At 40.1% G+C, this 22,146-nt stretch overlaps 1 protein-coding gene across 1 annotated transcript in view; it reads left to right on the plus strand.

The window, feature by feature from the left end:
• The window catches only part of tyn (trynity), a 44,460-nt gene that overhangs the window by 16,195 nt on the left and 6,119 nt on the right, over window positions 1–22,146 (plus strand). The window contains exons 3-11 of the mRNA XM_089234220.1: window positions 11,183–11,452; window positions 13,243–13,509; window positions 13,617–13,729; window positions 14,640–14,868; window positions 14,971–15,108; window positions 15,227–15,402; window positions 16,840–16,973; window positions 17,076–17,215; window positions 19,890–19,971. Of these exons, the coding sequence (XP_089090346.1) occupies window positions 11,183–11,452; window positions 13,243–13,509; window positions 13,617–13,729; window positions 14,640–14,868; window positions 14,971–15,108; window positions 15,227–15,402; window positions 16,840–16,973; window positions 17,076–17,215; window positions 19,890–19,971 (1,549 nt within the window). The remainder of the gene's footprint in view (window positions 1–11,182; window positions 11,453–13,242; window positions 13,510–13,616; window positions 13,730–14,639; window positions 14,869–14,970; window positions 15,109–15,226; window positions 15,403–16,839; window positions 16,974–17,075; window positions 17,216–19,889; window positions 19,972–22,146) is intronic.

The raw sequence follows: 22,146 nt of genomic DNA on the forward strand, positions 1-22,146 counted from the left end.
CGGAATCTTGATAATAACTTCGTTCTCCATCTTCAATGCAACTGGAATCAGAAAATGAAAATCAATTCATTAGGAGAATTCTCTGGATGCGGGTGTACGTTCCTAACTACTTTCTGATTCCAGAATTTGAAAATTTGTTCGGAGAGGGCATTTTCGTTTTCGAGATTTTGCCGTTGCCCACCAAACTGTTGCAAATTAAGTAGGCAAAATATTGATGGCAAAGAGATTATGTCATCCCCAAAAAGAAGCAATGGAAGACGAGAAATGGCGAATTGCCCCAGTGGCGTGGTAGTAAGATGCTCGTCTACCACCGTGAAGGTTGCTGTCACTGTCCTGGGTTCAAATTCGAGGGAAGATATAGGTAAGATATTTTCCCTAATGAACTTGAGGCGACCGTCAATGGACACAGTCTTCATTTCCAACCTACTCTCATTAATGGCAGTAAAATACAATATAGCGATATGGTCAGAGTTGGTGAAGTAGTAGAAATGGTAAATTGGAAATTTTACAGGAAGCGGGAAAAAAAGTTTCAAGCGCCATAAACCAACGAATCAACGTATAAAGTGATATCTACTGACGCGTTATTTACTTATTTAGAGTGAGTTGGACATTCACATAGTTTCCCAGGTTGAGAACCTTGGCATTAACTGTGTTTTGACGTAGAAAAAAAATATTTTTTTGGTACATACTCTTGTGTTTACCATTTCCGGTCTTCAATTATTTCCACATTCAGAATCCTTTATCGTTTGGAGATGACAATTTCATGGGATCAAAAGGCGGTTCAACAACAGCGACTACAAGAGACGTGGTTGAGGTCCAAGCACGATACTTTTAGGAGATTTACAGACTCAATGTCTTGATTCATAAAATTCATGATCAAGGTCAAAGATGGTCACAGCAAAATGTATCCTCGCGATATCAGCAGGTTTGTTCTCGCTATGTCACAGCAGATGCACGCATAATTTTATAATTACAGACATGTCCTCTTTTTACACCCGAAGTTGCAATCGTTTCTAGAATTGTATCATTGTATCATGGTACCTTATATTATCTACAATGTGCTCATTGTATCATTCTAAAATTGCATACATAACTACGGAAGATTCACAGCACTTATTCGATCAAATTGACGTCCATTTACGTGAAAATATTTATGTAATAATCTGTTTTATTCAGGTATTCTAATTCGTTTTTTTAAATAAGAGTGAGGAAAGTATTTTGACATTTTAGGAAACATTCGGTGAACTTTATGCAATTTTTTTTATCAATAATATGCTGAAGAACCTTAGAAGATGAAACTGCAAATTATATAGCCACGTTGAAATAAATATACTTTTAACTTGAGAATTTCATGAACTATATTCGTGAGTTTCTCTCTGTGGGATGTTATATAATTTTTTTAAAACAAAGCGAATATTCTTAATTTAAGAAATCGAGAAACTATTTTCAACAGAATTTCTTTGTTCTTTTCAAATTTTTTTGTCTTTTTTATGTAGTACGCATTAGAAAACCTTTGTTGTGTCCCCAAATGGCATTGAAAAAAAAAATTCTTCCTCAAGAATATTGCTGCAGTAAACACAGCATATTGCTTTTCCTACGATTCACTGCAGAAACAACAGGAATAATGTACTTCGCATAATGTATATCATACACTTGGCATATTCTTTACTACAATTTCCAATACTGTTGCAATATACGCGTTTTCTTCGAATGGGCAGTATATTTATACAATGCAGTTATATAATCTAATGCACGTTTACATGTGCTGCTGCGTCTTTGTCACCACTTTGTCTTTTCGTAGTATTCGCGAGAAACCATGTTTTTTCCTAAGCGTAATTGTTTAAGAAATTCCTTTTTGTTTTCTGTTAGTTTCCACTTCGTTTTTTCGGAGTATTTATGCAGAAATCCCTTTGTTTTGATGAAACATTGATGAAGAAACCATTTTGCGTTTTGCTGAAATATTGAAGAAGAAACCACTTTGTTTTCCGGAAGTATAATTACAGGAAGCACTTTATTCATAAGAATTAGTTCTGTAAGCTATTTTATTTACCCGAGGTATTGCTGCGAAACAGCAGTATTTAAAACCATTGCAACCCGAAAGCCTGTAAGAAATACGAATAAGAATACGTTTAAAATAGGCACACGAAAAACATGAAAAACTCGTATAAATTATTCAAAATACACTGGAAAAACTATTGTAGTGTAAACATTGATTGATAAAAATTTCAAAATCATTCTTACTTATAACAAAGCAAAAAAAAAAAAAATCATATAATTATAAAACAACCCTTTTAAAAATATGGCATATTCCAAACAAAAAATATTTACCTTGAAGCCAGCTTGTAACTATCAGAAATCGAAATAAAGCACAGAAAGAGGAACAAGAAGGAAAGAACTAATAATAATGATAACAACACAATAATTGTTGAGTCCGAAATAACAACGTAAGCAACTTATCACATTCCGTAGCGTTTGGAAGGAAGAGAGGGAAAAATCATCAACTCAAATCTCTTTCTCGAAACATTATAATCTCGTTTGCTACACAAGGCGGGTTACTTATTTTCTTGCAGCTGATAATTTCCCGCCAAGTTTCCAACAACCACAACGAATGTTAAGCCCTAAATTACTAACAACACTCCCCCACCTCTTCTTCTGGTTATATTTTTGCCACATTCTATATAATCCTCCTATGAAAATATTAAAAGGAAATTGAAGCGTGTAAACTTCCTGTTTCATTTTTATTTTTCTTTCGCTGTTGCCATCTGACAGAAGAATCTGTTCTCAGCATCACAGCAGCAGCAGCAGCAGCGAGTTTTTTACTTGCCGTGACTTTATCTTGATGCCTTGCCGAATCGGGAAGAACTTTTCGGATCTATGATTTTAGGATTTAGAATTCAGATGTACCGTGAAATGATAGTTATGTACGACTCGAAACAATTTTCATTGAACAAATGATAGTCTTTGTATGCTTCTCACGAAAATTCACGCGGAAAGGCTTTTTTTTGGTTGACATTTTCAACAATTTCCGACCATTTCTTGACGACATTTTTTTGTGAACGGCCTCGGAAACTTACTGCTGTATTTGTATTTTTCTTCATTGTTACTTTTAAAGAAAACATCGTGATGCATTTCCAAATACAAATTCCACAATAGATAAAATTCCCAACGAGGAAGTTGAAAAAACCATGCCTATAAAAAGTATGGGTGTCGAATATATATCTAAACTATACAGCAACCAATAAGAACAGTAAGAAAACCAATGACTATGATACAATATAAATATGCTGCCCGTAAAAAATTATTGTTGTCTCGTCTAAGTATGGATAGCTTCTCGATTTATCCCAATATATTCATAGTATTTTTTTTTAAACGTTTCAATCGTGCTAGAACTTACGACCCCTGGACGTAAGCTATCCCATTTATTCACAATCCTGTTAAGGAAAACACACACTTTCGGTGATCACGTGGTGCCGAATAGCGATATTTTAACACTTCCTCGGAAAAACTAAGATATGTGATGAATCTATTGAAGGACATCTTGTGTGTGTGTGTGTCTGTGTGTATGGGCATCTTTTTCTCAGTTGGCAATTTTTCTCGGTTCATCTTTTTCTCTTTTACCTCGTTGGGAATTTTGCCTGTTGTGGCATTGCGTTTGTACTTGATATTTCGAGTGAAAAACTTATCGTTGTAACAGTTTCAAAAACTCTTGAAAAAATCTCGTTATAGAGGGTTTTATCGTAGTAAAGGATGTCGTTGTATCGAGAGGAGTTTAATGTTAGGCTATAGGTCAGAAGTCTTCAACCTTTTTCCAGTCGCGAGCACTGCTTGTACCCATCATCAAAAGAGCACTCTTACGGCAAGTTTAAAATACGAATGCATGAAGTGACGATGATTTCAATCCTTGAATGCAATTCCTCTAAGATGTTTAATTGGAATATTAATCAAGTGCTCGCGAGCACGAAATTAGACATGAGCACTCTAGGTACTTCAGAGAGCACCATGGTGCTCACGAGTAACGGGTTGAAGATTTCTGCTACAGGTAATTCCAAACAAGATATTGAGAAAAACATCGGTGTCGAGGGATTTTATCGGTATATCGAGTATCGTTATAGCGAGTTTTTTCACTGTATACCGATAATATCTAAACTCGAGATCAAGCTATAACTATTAGCTAATTAACGATAAGAAAACAATCTTGATAATTGTAGTGATAACAACTGTGAACAGAAAGGTATGGGGGAATGTTAGAAATAACGGGTGTGGAAACGGTTCCCCCTTTTCCGTTTATTATGGTTTCGCGTCCCGTATTCGGACCGTGAATCTCTTGTATAAATAGCACATGCGTACGAGAGAAGGTGTACGCATTCGCACTCATCGCCCTCGTGAAAAAAAAGTACGCGGCGCGCGGATTTCGGCGTCCATCGGTGCGTTGCGAGGTCAGTTCTTGAACTTTGAACAAACCTCATATAAAGCGAGAGTTGGTTGTTGCTGCCATCAATTGCATCGACCCTTTTCTTTCCGCAGAAAATACATAATGAACTTTTTTTTTTTAAGATACAAAACAACAAAGCAGCGCGTGCGAACCATAATAATAATAACGAACGGACCACAAAATCATCTTTTCGCGGCTTAAGAAAAAAGAGTTATGTGATGGCCGATGGCCAACGCCACGAAAATCCTATTTCTAAACGTTGTCTCCATGGATTTAATCCTATTGTAGAAGACCATTACTTAAGTGAGGATTATTGTCCGGAAAGGTGGGGCGTGCGCTCGTCAGGCCCGCTAGATGGATCGGATCACTGACGGCATGATGCCACGTATAATGCTCACGCGCGAATGGCTTTCAAGATGATGGACATCGTGCCATAATTTGTATCTTTTTTTGTTTGTTTGTGAAAGCCTTCCGTGTTATGGCACAGCTGGAGCTTTAAATCTCTTTATATTTCTGCTGGGCCTTCCGACTCGACTTTTAATTGAAACAAAGCTCTCTCTGTCCGCCCTAAATAAGCCAGAAAACTCATCTTCTGCTCCAGGAAAATCGTTCATTTGACTGAGAATCTTCCGAAACCAACTCTGAGTTCCGATCATTTCAGTAAAGCCTCTAGTGGCTTCGTGAACTTACTGCTGCTCTACAATCTCTAGCATATAAAAAAAGGATCGTTTGTGCAGATTCTGTTGGATAGGGTTGACTCGTGCAAATTGACCATTCCCGCCGACGCACGTGGTGTGTGTGAAACATCTTTATCTGTAACATATTAAAATAATGTACTTCAAGTATCATTGAAAAACCACTTTACTTACTTGGATTATTGTTGAAAATATTTTGTGTTTTCTTAAAGTTATTTGTTTGATAAACAACTTAGTTTTCTTGGAATATTGTTGCAGAAGATACTTTGTTTTCTTGGAATATTGTTGCAGAAGATACTTTGTTTTCTTGGAATATTGTTGCAGAAACCACTCTGATGTCTCTCATGATGTCTCTCTCTGAGATGTGAAGCGGTCCTTCAATGTAGAAACCACTTCGCTTTCTGGAAGTGATTGTTTCATAAACCACTTTGCTTTCTTGGAATAATTGTTTCATAAACCACTTTGCTTTCTTGGAATAATTGCTTCACAAGTGACTTTGCTTTTTTGGAGTATCCCTTTTATTTCTTGGAATATTGTTGTAGAAGCCACTTTGTTTTCTGAAAGTACTGTTGTAGAAATCACTTTGTTTCTTGGAATATTGTTGTAGAAACCGCTTGGCATAGTTTTCTCCGAGTATTGTTTGATAAGCAACTTTTTTTAAGTGATTTTTCATAAGCAACTTTGTTTTCTTAAAGTGATGGTTTCATAAACAAGGAGTATCCTTTTTGTTTGCTCAGAGTATTGTCCTAGAAACAATGTTGCTTTCTAATAGTATTGTTACAGAAATTTGTTTCTTAATTGTCTCATAAACAACTTTGTCTTGCTGAAGTAATTGTTTCGTAAAAACTTTCTTTTCTTGAAGTACCCATTTCATTTTCGCGAAGCATAGCTGCAGAAACCACTTTGTTTTCTTGTAGGACTATTTAAGAAGTTGCTGTTTTCTTAAAGTATTTACGCAAAAATCATTCGTTTTTCATGTTATATTCTTGCAGAATTCATTTACTTTTCTAGGGTATCGTGACTGAGAGATATTTTTCATCCGATTACCAAAAATCATCTGGAATGGTATTGTATAACGAGTTGGGCAGTAGGCCATTTCAAAGATATCTTCTAAATAAACGATCAGTAGGTCGATGATAGAAAGAGACAAGAAAAAACCCCAAACACAGATCCGATATTGATATGTACTTAACAAGGGCTAAATCCGAATCACATCCTGGTATTTAAGAAATGAAAAAAAAAAAAATCGATTATTTAATCTATTAAGTTTGTCAGTTCATGCGTGATGACTGTGTGATCACACTCGGTAACTATTAATATCCTCCTCAATAATCATCATTTGAATTTTTTTTTTCTTTTTCCCCATGCCAAAAACATCATTAGGACATTTTTTTTGGTTACCAAACTTCCTGATCCGAGCTGATGGAAATCTTAACGGGGTAATACTAATTCAAGGCATCGAATTGAAATTCACGCGACGTTTAAGAAACGAATCCACGGTTGATTTGGTTAGCGGAATTTAATTGGCTCTCGCATGAGAAATATTCTATTGTTTCTTCCCATATTTGATCCGTTAATAATAATAAGAGAGAGAGAGAGAGAAAAAAAAACTGTTGCGCGTATCGTCATATAATAACAATATGATGATGGAATTCTCACGGTTCATCGCTATTTTTGAGCTATAATATCTTTCCTATTTTTTTTCTTCAAATGTTATTATTATTATTTTGTTGAGATCGATCTCTGAGCGTGTGCATGACGCCGTCGTCTTGGGTTTTCTTCTCTTTCTAATAATCTTCGACAGTGATGATTCCGGTAGCAATAATCATCATTATACAATGAACGACGTGAGATGTGAACGACTTCTTAACAATTCTTTTGTTTTGAAGTAAATTTCACCTATTATTTCTAAAATTCTCCAAAAACTATTATTTTATTTTATTGAAACAAAAAAAAAGTACAGTACCAGGGATATATATATATTTATTTATTTATTTGTGGTCTTGTTTGTTGCATCAGACATCGATGCTATCATATACACCATTAAATGTCTTCTGAACTCCCCGTCAATAATATTTAAATTGTATGCCAAGTTATTGCCGTTTGTTTCCCTTGAGATTTTCTGTGTGTGCCATCGAGCTTATACAGTATTACTGGGGAGAGTATGACGTCAGCGGTCTCCGCCTTGGCAGTGCTGAGAACGGTGTCCCCCAACATCTTTCGTCGGAAGATCACGTGGCTCGGTGAAAACACAGTCCCCCGTTATTTTCTTATGGCATCTGCTGGAATTTAAAACAATAAATGAAAGAAATAATTTCAGCATCGATAACTCCATATTAATGAAAGAGATAATTCCAGAATAAAGGAAAAGAGATAATTCCAAAATTGATGAGAGACATAATTCCAGAATTAATGAGATATAATTCTGGAGATTATTGAGATATAATGAAAGAAATAATTTCAGCATTAAAAGAAACAAATCCAGAATTGATGAAAGCAATTATTCCAGAAGTAATGAAAGAACTAATAATTAATAAAGGAAATAACTCCAGAATTGATGAAAGAAAATTTTCAGCATTAACGAAAGAAATGATTCTAGTATTAATGAAATAAATAATTTAATCTTTCTTTTATCTTAAATGAGTCCTTTATCCTTTTTTTTCTAATCTTTAAAACGCAATATTTAGAGACCGAACTGTACATTTCTATGAACAAATTGCCAGGCACGAACTTTGTTTTCACCGAGTCACGTGATTTCCTTGCATTTGATGTCGCTGCCGTCGCGGTGGCTGGATGCTCCCTCCGCAGTAATATAAGCTCGATGGTGTGTGCACTTTGTTTTGTTTGATATCAGGCAGAGATAGAGAAAATGCTGTCTTCTCATGAGAAAAGTTCTCATGATAAACACGGCTTTGGCAGCAGATACATAGTCAAAGGTGGGAAAACCGAATGATACATATGGCTCTGGCAATAGAAGTGCATCTAATTTGATGGCAGGCATATAGTCAGAAAGAGAAACTAAACTCTGATGGTCGACATTGCTTTAACAGTAGACAAGTAGCCAAAATAGCCAAAAGAAAGGACTCTTGTTCTAGACTCTGCAACGAAGCTCGACCGGAAGAGATATCGACAACGCGATAAATTATAGCAACGGGTCGGCAAGGACTACTAATAGGAAGTAGGATCTGGCAGGAGACGTGTAGCTGTTGCTAGAAAGGAAGTAGGATCTGACAGCAGATATGTAGCAGCTACAAAGGAAGAAGGATATGGCAGCATACATGCAGCTGCTAGAAAGGAAGTAGCATCTGGTATGAAACATGTAACTGCTATAAAGGCAGTAGTATCTGGAGGCAGATATGCAATTGCTGGAAAGGAATTAGAATCTGGCAGCAGACATATAGCAGCTTGAAAGGAAGCTGGATCTGGCAGCATACGTGTAGCTGCTAGGAAAAAGTAACATCTTGCATGATGCATATAGCTGCTAGAAAGGAAGTAACATCTGGCATGATACATGTAGCTGCTAGACCGGAAGTATAATCTAGGATGATACATGTAGCTGCTAGAAAGGAAGTATGATCTGGCAGCAGACACGTAGTAGATAGAAAGGAAATAGCATCTGGCAAGAGACATGTAGCTTTATGTGTTAGAAAGGAAGGGCGATGTAATAATAAGTAGGCTTTGACAGCAGACGTGGGGCTGGTGGAAAGGAAGTAGGATCTGGCAGCAGACATGTAGCTGCTAGAAAGGAAGTGGCATCTGGCATGAGACATGTAGCTACTACAAAAGAAGTGGGATCTGGCAGCTGACATGTAGCAGCTAGAAAGGAAGTGACCCTTGACAGCAGGCGTGCAGCTATTAGAAGGGAAGGATGGTATAGTGATGATAGTAGGCTTTGGCAGCAGATTTAAAAAGAGTCTAACGATGAGTACGTGTTTGGCAGTCGACTTGTAACCAAAGAAAAGGAATCTATTGGACATGTACGGTTCCACCAGACTTTGCCAGAAGAAGAAAGGGCTATTTCTGAAGTTGTACACGCAAGAGCCTGCAGAGATGAGCAACGGATTCGGAACGCGTGTCCTCTGATACTTTTCTGTGGTCAAGATCATCGACGACAAAATGCTGTATAATTTCCAAACCAGGGCTGCATTTGCTCGGTTCTCTTCACGGCCTTTAAATTCCCAGGCCTACCGCACACTGGTCATGTGAGAATACCGTTATTTCGTTACTTTTCCGTATTTCTTGAACCCGAAACAATCGAACCGAGAATTTTTCTGATGATAATAATAATAAAACCATTCATCGAATGTGATCTCTAGCAATAAATTTCTTTCAATTATAGTCATGAAGATAGTTTCGAGGGAGGAAAAATTATCTTCCTTCCATTTTTATTACGATTCCTTCTTTCTTTCGTTTTTTTTACGACTGTTGGCTTTTTAATCTACCAGAAAGAAGTCTTTCCTTTTTAAAGTCTTACAAATTGAAGACACAACGCGATGTTACCCTCAAAGGCAGAGACTTTGTCAAAAAAAAACCATCGTCATCATCATTATTATTGAAGCAACGATTCCCAGCAGGTACACAGACAAAAAAGAAACCGCGACCTCCATGTTTGGCACTTGGACCGTGAAGATGAGAGAGAGAGAAAGAAAATGGCGGCGCACACAGAATGGGTATCCTTAAAAGAGAGCAGAATATTCTTTTGTGGAAAAGATAGATAGATATGACTCTTCACACCAGTTATTATACTGCCATTTTGCTCGTCTTCGTTTCACTAACAAAAGACATTTTCTTTTTCGGCGTATAGATATTCTCTCAACACGATGGTTACGGTTACTGAACGAGCTTCGGGAATTTTCATTTTCTAATAACCATTTTGTAACTTTATTTTTTTCGTACGTGGAAACAGGAAGTCATCGTTATTTTTGACTGACGTCGTAATTAGAAATATTTTCTTTCTTCCTTTCTTCTTTCCCATATCAAAGTGCAGTTGATGCTTTTATTCACCGATTAAGAGGGGGAAATATCTAACAGCGGTGACCATATTTCATGAAGGAGGAACGGAATATTTCTAAACTAATGGCGCAATTTTTGCCAGGACTGCCATAGATTATCATCACAAAAGGATTCACCAATTAGCATTAAGGAGTGTGTTACCAGAGTGTCAACAAATTAATCGTGTAGCTGAAACCGCCAAAAAAAAATTACCAACTCTCATAAAAGGGTCTACCATTGGCAGAAACAAAGGGGGACCACTACTAAACCAGACATGCACCTTGTCTAAATTCCTCAGCAGAACTTCTAAGGAATTGGTATATGTTGGAATGTGCGTGTACGTGTTGTGAAATTGACGTGATGCTTGTTTCTGTGTAATGCTTGTTATGTGTAGTGCTGAAATCTGAAATCAATTTTTTTTAAACTATGCGTTTTTTCTCAGCTCATAGTGAGTGTAATGAATGAATAATTATACTGTTGTATAATTATCTTTATAATTATTTATTAGCGGCAGCGCCGCTATCTGCCATCAGTTTTTCATACTATGAATGAGGTGTAATGATTGAATAATTGTATGGTTGTAAATTAGAGAGGCCTGTTGCTCCCTGTGGCGCGACTTCTTAACGATGAGATCGGCTCGCATTTGTGGCTGGATGTTCGGAAACGAAATCGAAATCGCGTATAATGCGTCTATCAGTTCGTAGAGGCGGCTGGTTAGTGTCGCTAATTGATGCTGAAACTATTAAAAATCCCTAGCTAATAATAAGGAAATGAGGTGCTCAAATCAATTTGAATTCAAATCTGCAGTGAATCAGAATGAGGCTGTCATAATTTCATCGTGAAAAATACTGGAAAAAGATAACCTAAATACACAGTAAAAAAACGGCACATCAGTATTTAGTGGAAAAAATGGCGAGAATCAATCTCGGGCCCCGGGCTGCAGCCCTCTCAGCCCCACTATTATAGAGGCCATGGGATTCTGACTAAAGACGTTTTTATGACCTCTTATTTAACGTCAATGTGAAATTAACCATTTGGTGTTTTTTTTTTCTTTTTCTTTCAGCCAAAGTGACGTTCGAGAAGCTCACGAATCAGGACTACATCGGCAACGTGTACTACACCGTGTGGAACGTTTCGCTGTACGAGTGCCTGGGATGGTGCAGGGAAGAGGTAGAGTGCGTCGCAGCGGCCTTCAGCTTCGTGGTTAACCCTCTGACCCCGACGCAGGAGACGACCTGCCAGCTCCATAACGAGACGCAGGCGGTCAAGGCGAACTCCCTGCCTCAGAGGACCGTCAACACGTACTTCTTGGTCAAACTCAACATAAGATCTGGTATGACCTCCTAAATTTCTATTTATACGGTACAGGGTGATTCAGGGAATTGTGTGCATGGGCAAAAATTCAAGGAGTTGAGGAATAAATAATCTCTTCGCGATCAATTTTCGTCATGCAATGCGTATTCGTAAAGCAAGCGGTATATAGGTAGCGCTGTAATCGCGTGAATGAAGTGCTGATTTTAAAACTTATCATAGTTTCTGTTGTGTATTGCGGAACGGATTGGGAAAGGTGGCATGCATGTCATGCATAGTGCTGTTGATAGCAATATTTCGAAAGGTTGTACAGGGAGTATTTTCCGACAATACGCGTGTCAGATTGTCGAGGCATCATTTGTCAGTTGCATGAAGGAGACGGGGCGTGCCCGGTAGTTGACGCGTCTTTTATCAGTACAATACAGGATATAGGATTTGCCAGATTGTCGAAGCGGCTTTTGTCAGCCGCATGCAGGCAGGGCCGTGTTAAGAGCATCATAGGCCCCCGGGCCTAGAGATTTTTCTGAGGCCCTACTTGGTGAATTCTCGAAAATTTCAACTCGTTCTCCTTTTTGAGAGCACCTCCTTCTCTTGAGGCCCTCGGGCCCTGTCCGGGTGAGCCCCCATGCATTAAGACGGCAACACAATTCCCTTGCATGCAGGATAAATTGCGTGCTTGATAGTTGGCACATCTTTTATCAGCGATATGCAGGATGCATGGCAGGATTGTTGACGAGTTCTTTGTCAGCAACATGCAGGGCATGCCAGATTGGTGACACGTCCTTTGCGAGTGCCATGCAGGATACAGAGCTTGCCAGATTGTCGACGCGTCCTTTGTCCTCTGCATGCAAGATACAGCACGCGACAGGAGTGAGCGGATGCCACAAGAAGTCTGTTTCGGTTTTCACAGACACTTGTGTGTTCGTTAAAGATTTTCCGATCTGGCATGCGTCTTGTTGGGGAAAAAACACTCTCGGTATACAATCTTTGGGTGTCCCAGTCCAGCATCCCAGTCCGTGGCACCAAACATAAAATGCATGTCCACCTTTCCCTGATTTGTGAAACCAGCCATTCCCTCCCCCACATTTGTCAGCAGGGTCCCTAGGCCGAGATCTTTGACGGGTCCGCACCGTAGTGAATTTATAAAGGGAAAAAAACATAAAATGATGAAAAAATGATAAAAATCGTCCCTGGCTGGAGCCCTGTTAGCCCCACCCTTGTTGGGGGGGGGGCATGAAACTAGTCACCCCTTCTGCAATCCACGACAGAAATGACAACAAATTGCAAAAACCAGCAATTTATGCGTTCCCTGACAGCGCCGTCTAGCGGTTCACAGTTTGCGTTACGACCATGCATTACAGGATAAAACTTGACTGTTTAGATGAGGTCGATCACACTTTAAATTTTTGCCCACGAGCTCTGAATCTCCGTCTGAAATACGGTAGTGTTGACGCGTTCTGACATTGTTGCCAACCTGGCTGATCGAAATTGTTCTGATCCGCTATCTCTGACGACCAGACCGCAGGGCCGTCTTAAGAGCATCGTGGGCCTTTCCGGGCCAAGTGATTTTTCTGAGGCAAATTTACATGCAAACTCCTCAAAAATTTTAACTACATCGCATTTTTGTGAAACCTCACTTCTTTTGAGCCTCCCGGGCCGTGCCGGAATGGATCCATGCGTTAAGACGGCACTGCCAAACCGTATTATAGGCTTTGCGTATCAAACATGTACAATCAACAGGTTAAAATTTGCCACTGCTGTACTGTGATAGTGTATATAAATGATTTTTTTTTCCCTTGTGCTCCCAAACAGAGGGCGTTTGCAACCGACTGTGGTCGTTTGAACGGGTTCCCAACCAGAGCCTGCGAGGTCTCGAGAATGCGATAATCTTCACCTCGAACAAAGAGGCCTGCCTCTCGGCCTGCTTGACGGAGGTGCGGTTCGTCTGTCGCTCGGTCGAGTTCAACTACGTCACCAAGGAGTGTCGGCTCAGCGAATTCGACAGGCGGTCCCCGGGTGTCTACGTCCACATGGTCGAGTCCCACGGAGTGGATTACTTCGAGAACTCGTGCTTGCAGCGTGAGTCTCTGTTTGATCGCATTTCTAGTCACTGGATATATCAGTATGAACGAATGATTTTCCTTTTTTTCCCCATTTCGTGAATCTCTTGGTACCTCTCTTTTCAGCGGATGACGTGTGCAGAGGACCCAAGAACTACGGTTATGCCCCGGTGGACCTCCCGCAGCCGACGTTGACGTCATACATAGATCTCAACTACTATTTGGACAAACAGATCCTGGTAAGAAAAATTACTGCAGTCAGGGGTGGGCACGCAAACCCATCCAGCAGCTATAAGGTCGTGTGGGTGTCGTCAGGATCCAGGTTTGAACCCCGCTGACACCTAGTAGGTGTCGGCTAAAGTTGGTTCCTCTGCTATTTTCCAACTAACTTCGAGTCATGAATGCAAGCCGATCTCCTATTTAAAAAGTCTCTCCGCAAAGAGCAGGCAGTCCTACAACACGATACTGACATAACATGGAAATCCAAGGATTTACCATCTTTATTTCAAAATATGCTTAATAGTGCATGTACGGTTAAAGGGCCGTTCAAGTATTACGTAAGCAAATTCTTAGCCATTTTTGACCCCCCCCCCCTCCGTCAGGAAAATTTCGTCATCAGCTCTGCCCCTCTGAATCCAACTCATATTTTCATAAAGGGTGGTTGATGACGTAAGCGTTATCCAAACCCCCCTCCCCCCTTGTCATCAAAAGTCAGCAAATCGGAAACCCCCTCCCCCCCCCCCCCATCGATGATGACGTAATAGTTGAACGGTCCCTAAGTAGCAATCATTGGCGGGGCCGACTGCTTTTATGAAGGTTCGACGTCAGTTTCTCACAGACTCCTTGGGGTTCCTTAGAGAGGTTTCAGGGGAGTCTGTGATCTTAGATGAGAAAACAAGGGTTTTTGTGGTTTCCATCTTTTCTGCAAAGGGGGGGGGGTCCCTGGCCCTCGTCTTTCTGGCACAAAGGGTCCTTCCACAACGAACCTTCTGCTTATTTTATATCAGCTGGAATCTAGAAGAAGAGACAACTACCGCTCGGTGATGGAGATGGTTTCCATTTTTATAATTTCAATGGCTAAATGGCTAAGACAATGCCAGCTTTCAAGGTGGCTTACCGTTAAATCTCTCTCCACCTTAAAAATTTCAGGTCAACACTCGGCAGGAGTGCCTGCAGCAATGTTCGCTGGAGAGGGAGTTCATCTGCCGCTCCGTGCTGTTCAGGGCCGAACCCAGGACCAAGAAAGCCATCTGCAAGCTCTTCCATCTGGATCACGTGACTTTTCCAGACGGTGCCGAGACGTTCGTTACACCCAATCCTTTCCCGCTTCTGGACGCCGGGGATAGCACCGGAGTCTACTTGGAAGCCATCTGCGCCAGTGAGTATACAAATTCCGATGTCTTTTTTAGACATGCGCGTTCCCCTTTGCTTCGGAGAGTTTTCGTTTAAAAGCGTACTCACGAACGGAAATGTCTTGCAGATGACACAGTGAAGAGGAATAACCCGAAGCCCCCGAAAGGCAACGTGAACCTTTTGCAGCAGCAGCAACCAACAACCACCAGCTACTTCCCTGAGACCCAGGACCCATCCTGTGACGTATACGGCATATGCTACGACGGTAAGTCAATGAGTACCTATTTGCACGCACATCCTACGCGGGAAAAAGAAACCAAATTTGAAAAATAGCCCGGGTTATCAAATTTAGTCCTAGCTTATCCTGTGCGTTCTCTTTCCAGTTTCCATTCAATGCACGGATTCGAAGATAATTGTCTACGTCAAGACGAACCGTCACTTCCACGGTCGGATTTACGCCCTTGGCAGAAGTGAAACGTGTCACGCCAACGTCCTAAACAGCAACCAGTTTAGGTTAGACCTGAGCCTGCACGGACAGGATTGCAACACTCAAGCTATGGTAGGTCTTTTTCATCTCTTAACATCCATATGGCTTCTTGGGCAGAAAAATGTAGCCAAGAAAATCTGGGAATCATCAACACCATGCGTATAAAAAAAATTATAGAAAGCGAAACTTTCCTCGCCCAATTCGCGATTTTTGCAAGGACGAGTGATTTACGGAGCAAAGTCTCTCTCTCTCTCTGATCCTACATCTGCTTCCTGAGTCATGCTTTTCTTTAACAGTAGGTCCTCTTACCTCTGACTCCGCGTCTGCTGCGTTACTCGTATGTTACGATCTTTAAAAATTCGCCTTCTTGTCTTTGTGTCTCTACGCAATAATACACTAGAGATGTCTCTAGTGTGGTATTGCTCCACGTACACATTCAGTGTATCTTCCTGTCTCTAGCTCCATACCCAAAATTTTTTTCACTGTCCTATCTCCTCTGGCTATGTGTTAATATTCAGTTGAGTTTTGTCACTGCCTCAGCCTCTACATTCAGTTTATCATCCTGTATCTGGTTCAATGTCTGAATTTTTTTTATCGTCCTGTCTCTGGTTCCGTGTTTACATTAAGCTAGCTCTTCTTGTCTCTAGGTCTATTTCTGCATATTTTTTTTCTCATCTTCTTGTCCCTGTCTCCATGTTTATATTCAATTTGATCTTCCCACCTCTGAATTCAGTTTAATTTTCCTTTCTCTGAATTCAGTTTGATCCTCCTTTCTCTGTGAATTCAGTTTGATCCTCCTTTCTTTGAATTCAGTTTGATCCTCCTTTCTCTGTGAATTCAGTTTGATCCTCCTTTCTTTGAATTCAGTTTGATCCTCCTTCCTCTGAATTCAGTTTGATCCTCCTTTCTCTGGCTCCGCTTCTACATCCAGCTGGATCTGTCTCCGGCTTCGTGTTTTCTTTCAAATGGATCTTCTCGTTTCTGGCTCTGCGTCTGTTTTTCATCAGTGTGCAGACTTTAACAGCACAGCAGTCCCATAGATACGTTTTTCGCTATTACGTATATGCTTCTGTCCTTATTTTCAGCAACAGACTCACATTTTTCGGGTTCACGTCTGCTGTGAGACCCACAGTTTTCTTCAAAGGCAGAACCATTTCTCTGCATCAGGTTTCAAAGCCGTGTTATCTTGAGCTACTGATTTTATATACTTCTTTTCAGATCTGCATCTGATTCCAGGACCGGTGTTACACATTGCATTGCCTATGTTCATCGTTTAAAAACACTTTTTTCTCCTTTAGCTTGCGTATTCCACTAGTAGCAAATGGACCGAAGGTGATAGGAAAAAGGTGTCAGAGTAATAGACCTTGCGTCATTTGAATTTGCAAGCATGAAAATAATTCAACAAGAATAAGAATATTCTTCCATTGCAAGTTTCGGATAAATGGCAGCACTTTGAACGCGTACCTCTACGAAAATTAAGTACATCGTTTTGTTTTTATTCCCTTCCAGGGAGGCGTGTACACGAACACCGTTGTTCTTCAGCACCACAACGTCGTCATGACGAGAACTGACAAGGTGTACAACGTGCGATGTACATACGAAGTGGCTTCAAGGAACATATCGTTCGGTATGATGCCCATAAGGTAAATCACCATTTTCGGCATTTTCCAACGAACTTACCCACCCCCCGATCCGATCGATCATTTTTCACGATCTCAAATTCCTTTTTTTCCCCCCTTTCGCAGGGATCCGGACACGATGCAGGTGACGGCCGCACCAGAGGCACCACTTCCTAAGATCGTGATCCTGGGACAAGAGGGTCGAGAAGCGTCAACAGTAAGGATCGGCGACAAGCTGACTTTCAGGATCGAGATACCAGAGAATAGTAAGGATGTTATTTCTCCTGGTTTGTTTTTTTTGAAAAATTTCGTCACTTCGAAACTTGAAATCAAATTCTAGAACTAATACTATACAGGGTGTCCCATAAATTCATAAACAGTTTAAAAATTTATAAAAACTGAAGGAATTGGATGGAAGTGGGATTTCCTTGGAGCAGAAAAAAGTTCAAATTTCTGTCGATAGAGGGCATTGCATGGAATAAAATCACTGGAAATATTAAAATCAAGGAATAATGCAGGCTATACGATTTTCAGCTTGTTTCTGAAATTTCCTGTTATTGATGCTAACATTAGGTTTTCACTGTGATGTTAACATCTATATGCGTAAAACTGATTTTCCGTCTGTGTGTGTATGTTCTCTATACAAATCTACAATTTCAGATCTATCGTCACCAAATTTTGCATTTATACCAAACGGGACCCGACTTGATCGATAGGCTGCTTTAAAAGTTCGTCAGAGTTAGGCAAAGCCCTAAATGGGCAAAAAAAAGCTGTCTGGCAACATGGTTCCTGATCCTCAACAATGTCTTTTGGAATGTTTACTTTGGTTTCCGTGATTCCGTAACAAAGCGTTTCAGACATGTAGGCCTATATGCCTTTACAATGGTTTGTCACTTCTTTAATGCTGCTAGTATATGTATACTAATTTATTCCTTTACAATGGTTTGTGACATTTTCAGTCCTCCCAGTAATTGAAGAAGCAGCGACAGTTATTATAACTGGGTGCCCGAGTGGCATGGTGGTAAGGTGCTCGTCTGCCATCGTGAAGGTTGTTGTCAGGGTCCCGGATTCGAACCCAAGGGAGGATATAGATAAGATATTTTCCCAAACGAGAACTCGAGGCGACCACCGATAGACAGCACCTTCACTTCCAAACCCATCTCACTAATGGCAGTAAATTGCAATATAGCGATATGGCCAGAGTTGGTGAAGTAGTTATTATAGCTAGTGTTGATGAATAAAGCACTATTCGTGAAGTTGGTTCACTTCAGCCACGAATCACCGGCTGAAGTTCAGAAATTTGTACTGATTTTTCCTTCATGAGAATAATTTTTTCGTAAACCACATTAACGATCGATTGGCACCGTGCACAGTGTAGTAGCGTGACACGGAAACGCAAAGATGTACGAGGCAGCAAATTTTAAACAATCGCAACATTTAATGACGGGAAACACAACATTAAATGTGACATTCACACGAATAAAAATTGCACATGACACATCGCACGTGCACACAAAATCATTTCAAAGGACAGCTAGCTACGTACGGCCTGAAAAGGCGAGCGAACAACTTTTCTTCCCTCCCTCTCGGACGAGAGTACACGCCGCAGCGCCATCTATAATCTTAAATCGTTACATCAGCTTTTGAAAATAAGACAGCAATGAGCCGACTATAAGAGTGTACGAATCACTCCTTCCTCCCCCCCCCCCGCCATACGCTCAGGGGTCAATAAAGTCCTCTTCCCCAATGACAACCAAGGTCTGCCCTACACACCCCCCCCCCGTTGTCTAACCTCTAATGCATTAACGACACTATATAATGTATATATACAGGGTCGGCAAAAAGTCCGTAAAAACTTTTAAAATTCATAAAAACTAGAGAAATTACCGAAATAAAAAACTGTTTGCAGGGTTAGCATCACTAGGTCACGGGAATTTTTTTAAGACAGGAAAAAAAAAAAATTAACTTTAAAAACAGCCGATAGGTGGCGCTGATTAGAGAAAAGATAAACAAATAACGAACAGAATACCCCCAAATCCTTTATTACCAGTATGTATTCCACATGACCACCACCACAGGGGATAACACATTATTACACATTATACACATTATGTGTTATCCCCTGTGGTGGTGGTCATGTGGAAGACATACTGCTGTAATAAACGGTTTGGAGGCATTCTGTTCGTTATTTCCGTATCTTTTCTTTAACTCGAAGGATTTGCCAACCCGAATAAAAAAATATTCTAGCGTACTTTAGCGCCACCTATCGGATTTTTTTCCCGTGACCTAGCGATGCTAACCCTGCAGACCGTTGTTTATTTCGGTTATGAAGTTTCTACGGACTTTTTGCCCACCTTGTATAATTCAACCCTTATCTTCTCAGAATTTGTCTACAAAGCATATTTTTTGTATCCGGGTTGGCAAATCCTTCGAGTTAAGCGATGTCCCAAGGTTCATGTTAAGCGTATTTTCTAGCATTATATCGGCATAGAGAATGACGGGACAAAGTATTATTTTCACGTTAACGAGGTTCATAATATATACAGTATTTAATACACTTAATTCCTTCAATTTTTATTCATTTTTAAACGATTTACGAATTTGTGGGACACCCTGTATATTTTGGTCATTACTTCGCAAAATGGGATGGAGGTTTTTTCCATAGCACGCGCGACTATTCTTTGAAGAAATATATGCCAATTGTTGACAAGACTTTTATACAATCTAAGTTGCCATTTGAAATCGTCGATTCCGGTTTAGTAATCACGGCAAGAAGGAAAGATATTTTTCTCGTCACATGAAGTATGCAATTCCGAATTCACATGAAGTATGCAATTCCGAATTCACATGAAGTATGCAATTCCGAATTCACATGAAGTATGCAATTCTGTATTCCTGTCCGAAACGTTAACGAATATAATTTTTCTTTTTCTCACACAGCTCCATACGGTATATTCGCTAGGAGTTGCGTCGCGATGGCCAAAGACGCCAGGAGCGTCTTCGAAGTCATCGATGACAGAGGGTGAGTTTGAACTTGTCTCGTCACTAGAGCCCGGATTTGCATGTTTTGGCCCTTTTCAGCATTAATGCATATAAATGCATAAAATCAAATAATTAACCAGACAATAAATGCATAGTTTTGAAGGTTTATTTAAGCGTAATAATTTATAATTTTTTTGCAATTAAATATTGCTTTATATAACACAGTAAAACCTCTCTTTTGCGGTCATCGACGGGACAAAAAAAATCGTTCGTAAAAAGAGGGGTGACCGCTGGTCACATTGGTTTGGAATGCATATTTCTTATTATAGAAGGGAAATATATTATTTGGGCGTAAAAGAAGGGTGACCGCATCTGAGGGGTGTCCGTTAAGAGGGGGTTTCCTTTAGAACATCGGTTTTTCCTGATGCAGGTGGAATTTAGTGGATTAATAGAGATGTTCGTATTTTCCAAAAATATCAAGTGTTCTATTTTTTTCTTTTTTAGATTTTTTAATGCATATTTTGGCATTTTTAAGTGCATATTTACATATTTTGGCATTTTTGAGTGCATATTTGCATATTTTGGCATTTTTGAGTGCATATTTACATATTTTGGCATTTTTGAGTGCATATTTGCATATTTTGGCATTTTTGAGTGCATATTTACATATTTTGGCATTTTTAAGTGCATATTTACATATTTTGGCATTTTTGAGTGCATATTTGCATATTTTGGCATTTTTGAGTGCATATTTACATATTTTGGCATTTTTGAGTGCATATTTGCATATTTTGGCATTTTTGAGTGCATATTTTTAGAGCATATTTCGCCACTTTTTTATTGTGCATATAATCCGGGCTCTACTCATCACATACCGGAGGGTGAGCAGGAACTTCGAGAAAAAAAAGCGAATATGTATATCCCACGACATACATTATTTAAAGGTCACTTGAGTGATCTGCGGTGCAGTTTCACATCATTCAAGAGACTCGTGACATATTTACTGATCACTTCAGTGACTCGCGGCACAGTTACAGAGCAATTACGCAGCTCGCCGCATATTTCCAGATCACTTAAATGATCCGCGGCGTATTTACAAATCACTTGAGTGACCCTCGGTGTAGTCCCAGGTCAATTAAGAGGCCTGCAACACACATAGTTACAGATTCACTTAAGTCACCCGCTCCATGTTTACAGATCGCTTGAGTGGCCCGCGGTGCCATCTTAGAGCACTTAAATGGCCCGCGCCACTTTTACAGACAGCTTAAATGATCCTTGGCACATTTACAGATCACTTAAATGACCTGAGGCACATATATAGATACCAGACACCTGGTCACTTATATGAGCCGTAAATGTGCAGCGGCTCACGTAAGAGATCCGCGGCACAGCTACTGATCCCAAAAAAAAAAAAAGATCGCTCGAGTGACTATCCCAGATCACTTAAAAGAGACCCGCAAAGTAGTTACAGATCACTCAAGCAATCCGCTTCCAGATCACTTAAGTGTGACTCGCTGCACATTTTACACATCCCTTTATGTAACCCGTGGTGCTGTGTTCCCATTGGCGTACGCAAGGGGAAGGGGGCGGTTGTTTGGGATTCAACCCCCCCTCCTCCGAGCCAAGATTATTGTGTTATTTTGCAGGAAAAAACGTAACCCCCCCCCCCAGAACGAAAAAAAATCTGAAATCCCCCCCTCGAGAAAATTCTGTGAACGCCCCTATACAGATAACTTAATTAAGTGGAACCACGGCACGTTTTCAAACAAATGAAGTGGCCCGCACTCTTCGAAAGGTTGAGCACCCTTGCTGTAAAATTATGAAGTACAAAGGCTGGTTTATACCAGATGACAGCACAAGAGTGTGGGGGCGACTAGTTTGTTTTTTTTCAAATACGTTAATATCAATGCGCCCCCTGTAAAAGTGTTTTTGCCGCATCACACAAAAGTGTATTGCAGTAAAACAAACCCGCTTTTACACAATGTTATGTATAAAACAAATTATGGAATTTTTTTATCAGGTGGTAGTAATTCCAGAATTATATAACGAGAGGAGAGTAATTGTTCCCTAAGGGGGTCATTCAAGTATTACGTCAGCATCGGGGGGGGGGGGGAGTTCCGGATTTGCTGACTTTTGATGACAAGGGGGAGGGGGTTTGAAGGTTGCTTATACGTCATCAACCATCCCTTTTTGAAGATATGAAATATTCTAAGCT

The sequence above is a fragment of the Pholcus phalangioides genome, unplaced genomic scaffold (genome assembly GCF_987345545.1).
Source record: "Pholcus phalangioides strain wild (caught in Gottingen) unplaced genomic scaffold, Ppha-v1.0 ptg000008l_1, whole genome shotgun sequence".
NCBI classification, from domain to species: domain Eukaryota; kingdom Metazoa; phylum Arthropoda; class Arachnida; order Araneae; family Pholcidae; genus Pholcus; species Pholcus phalangioides.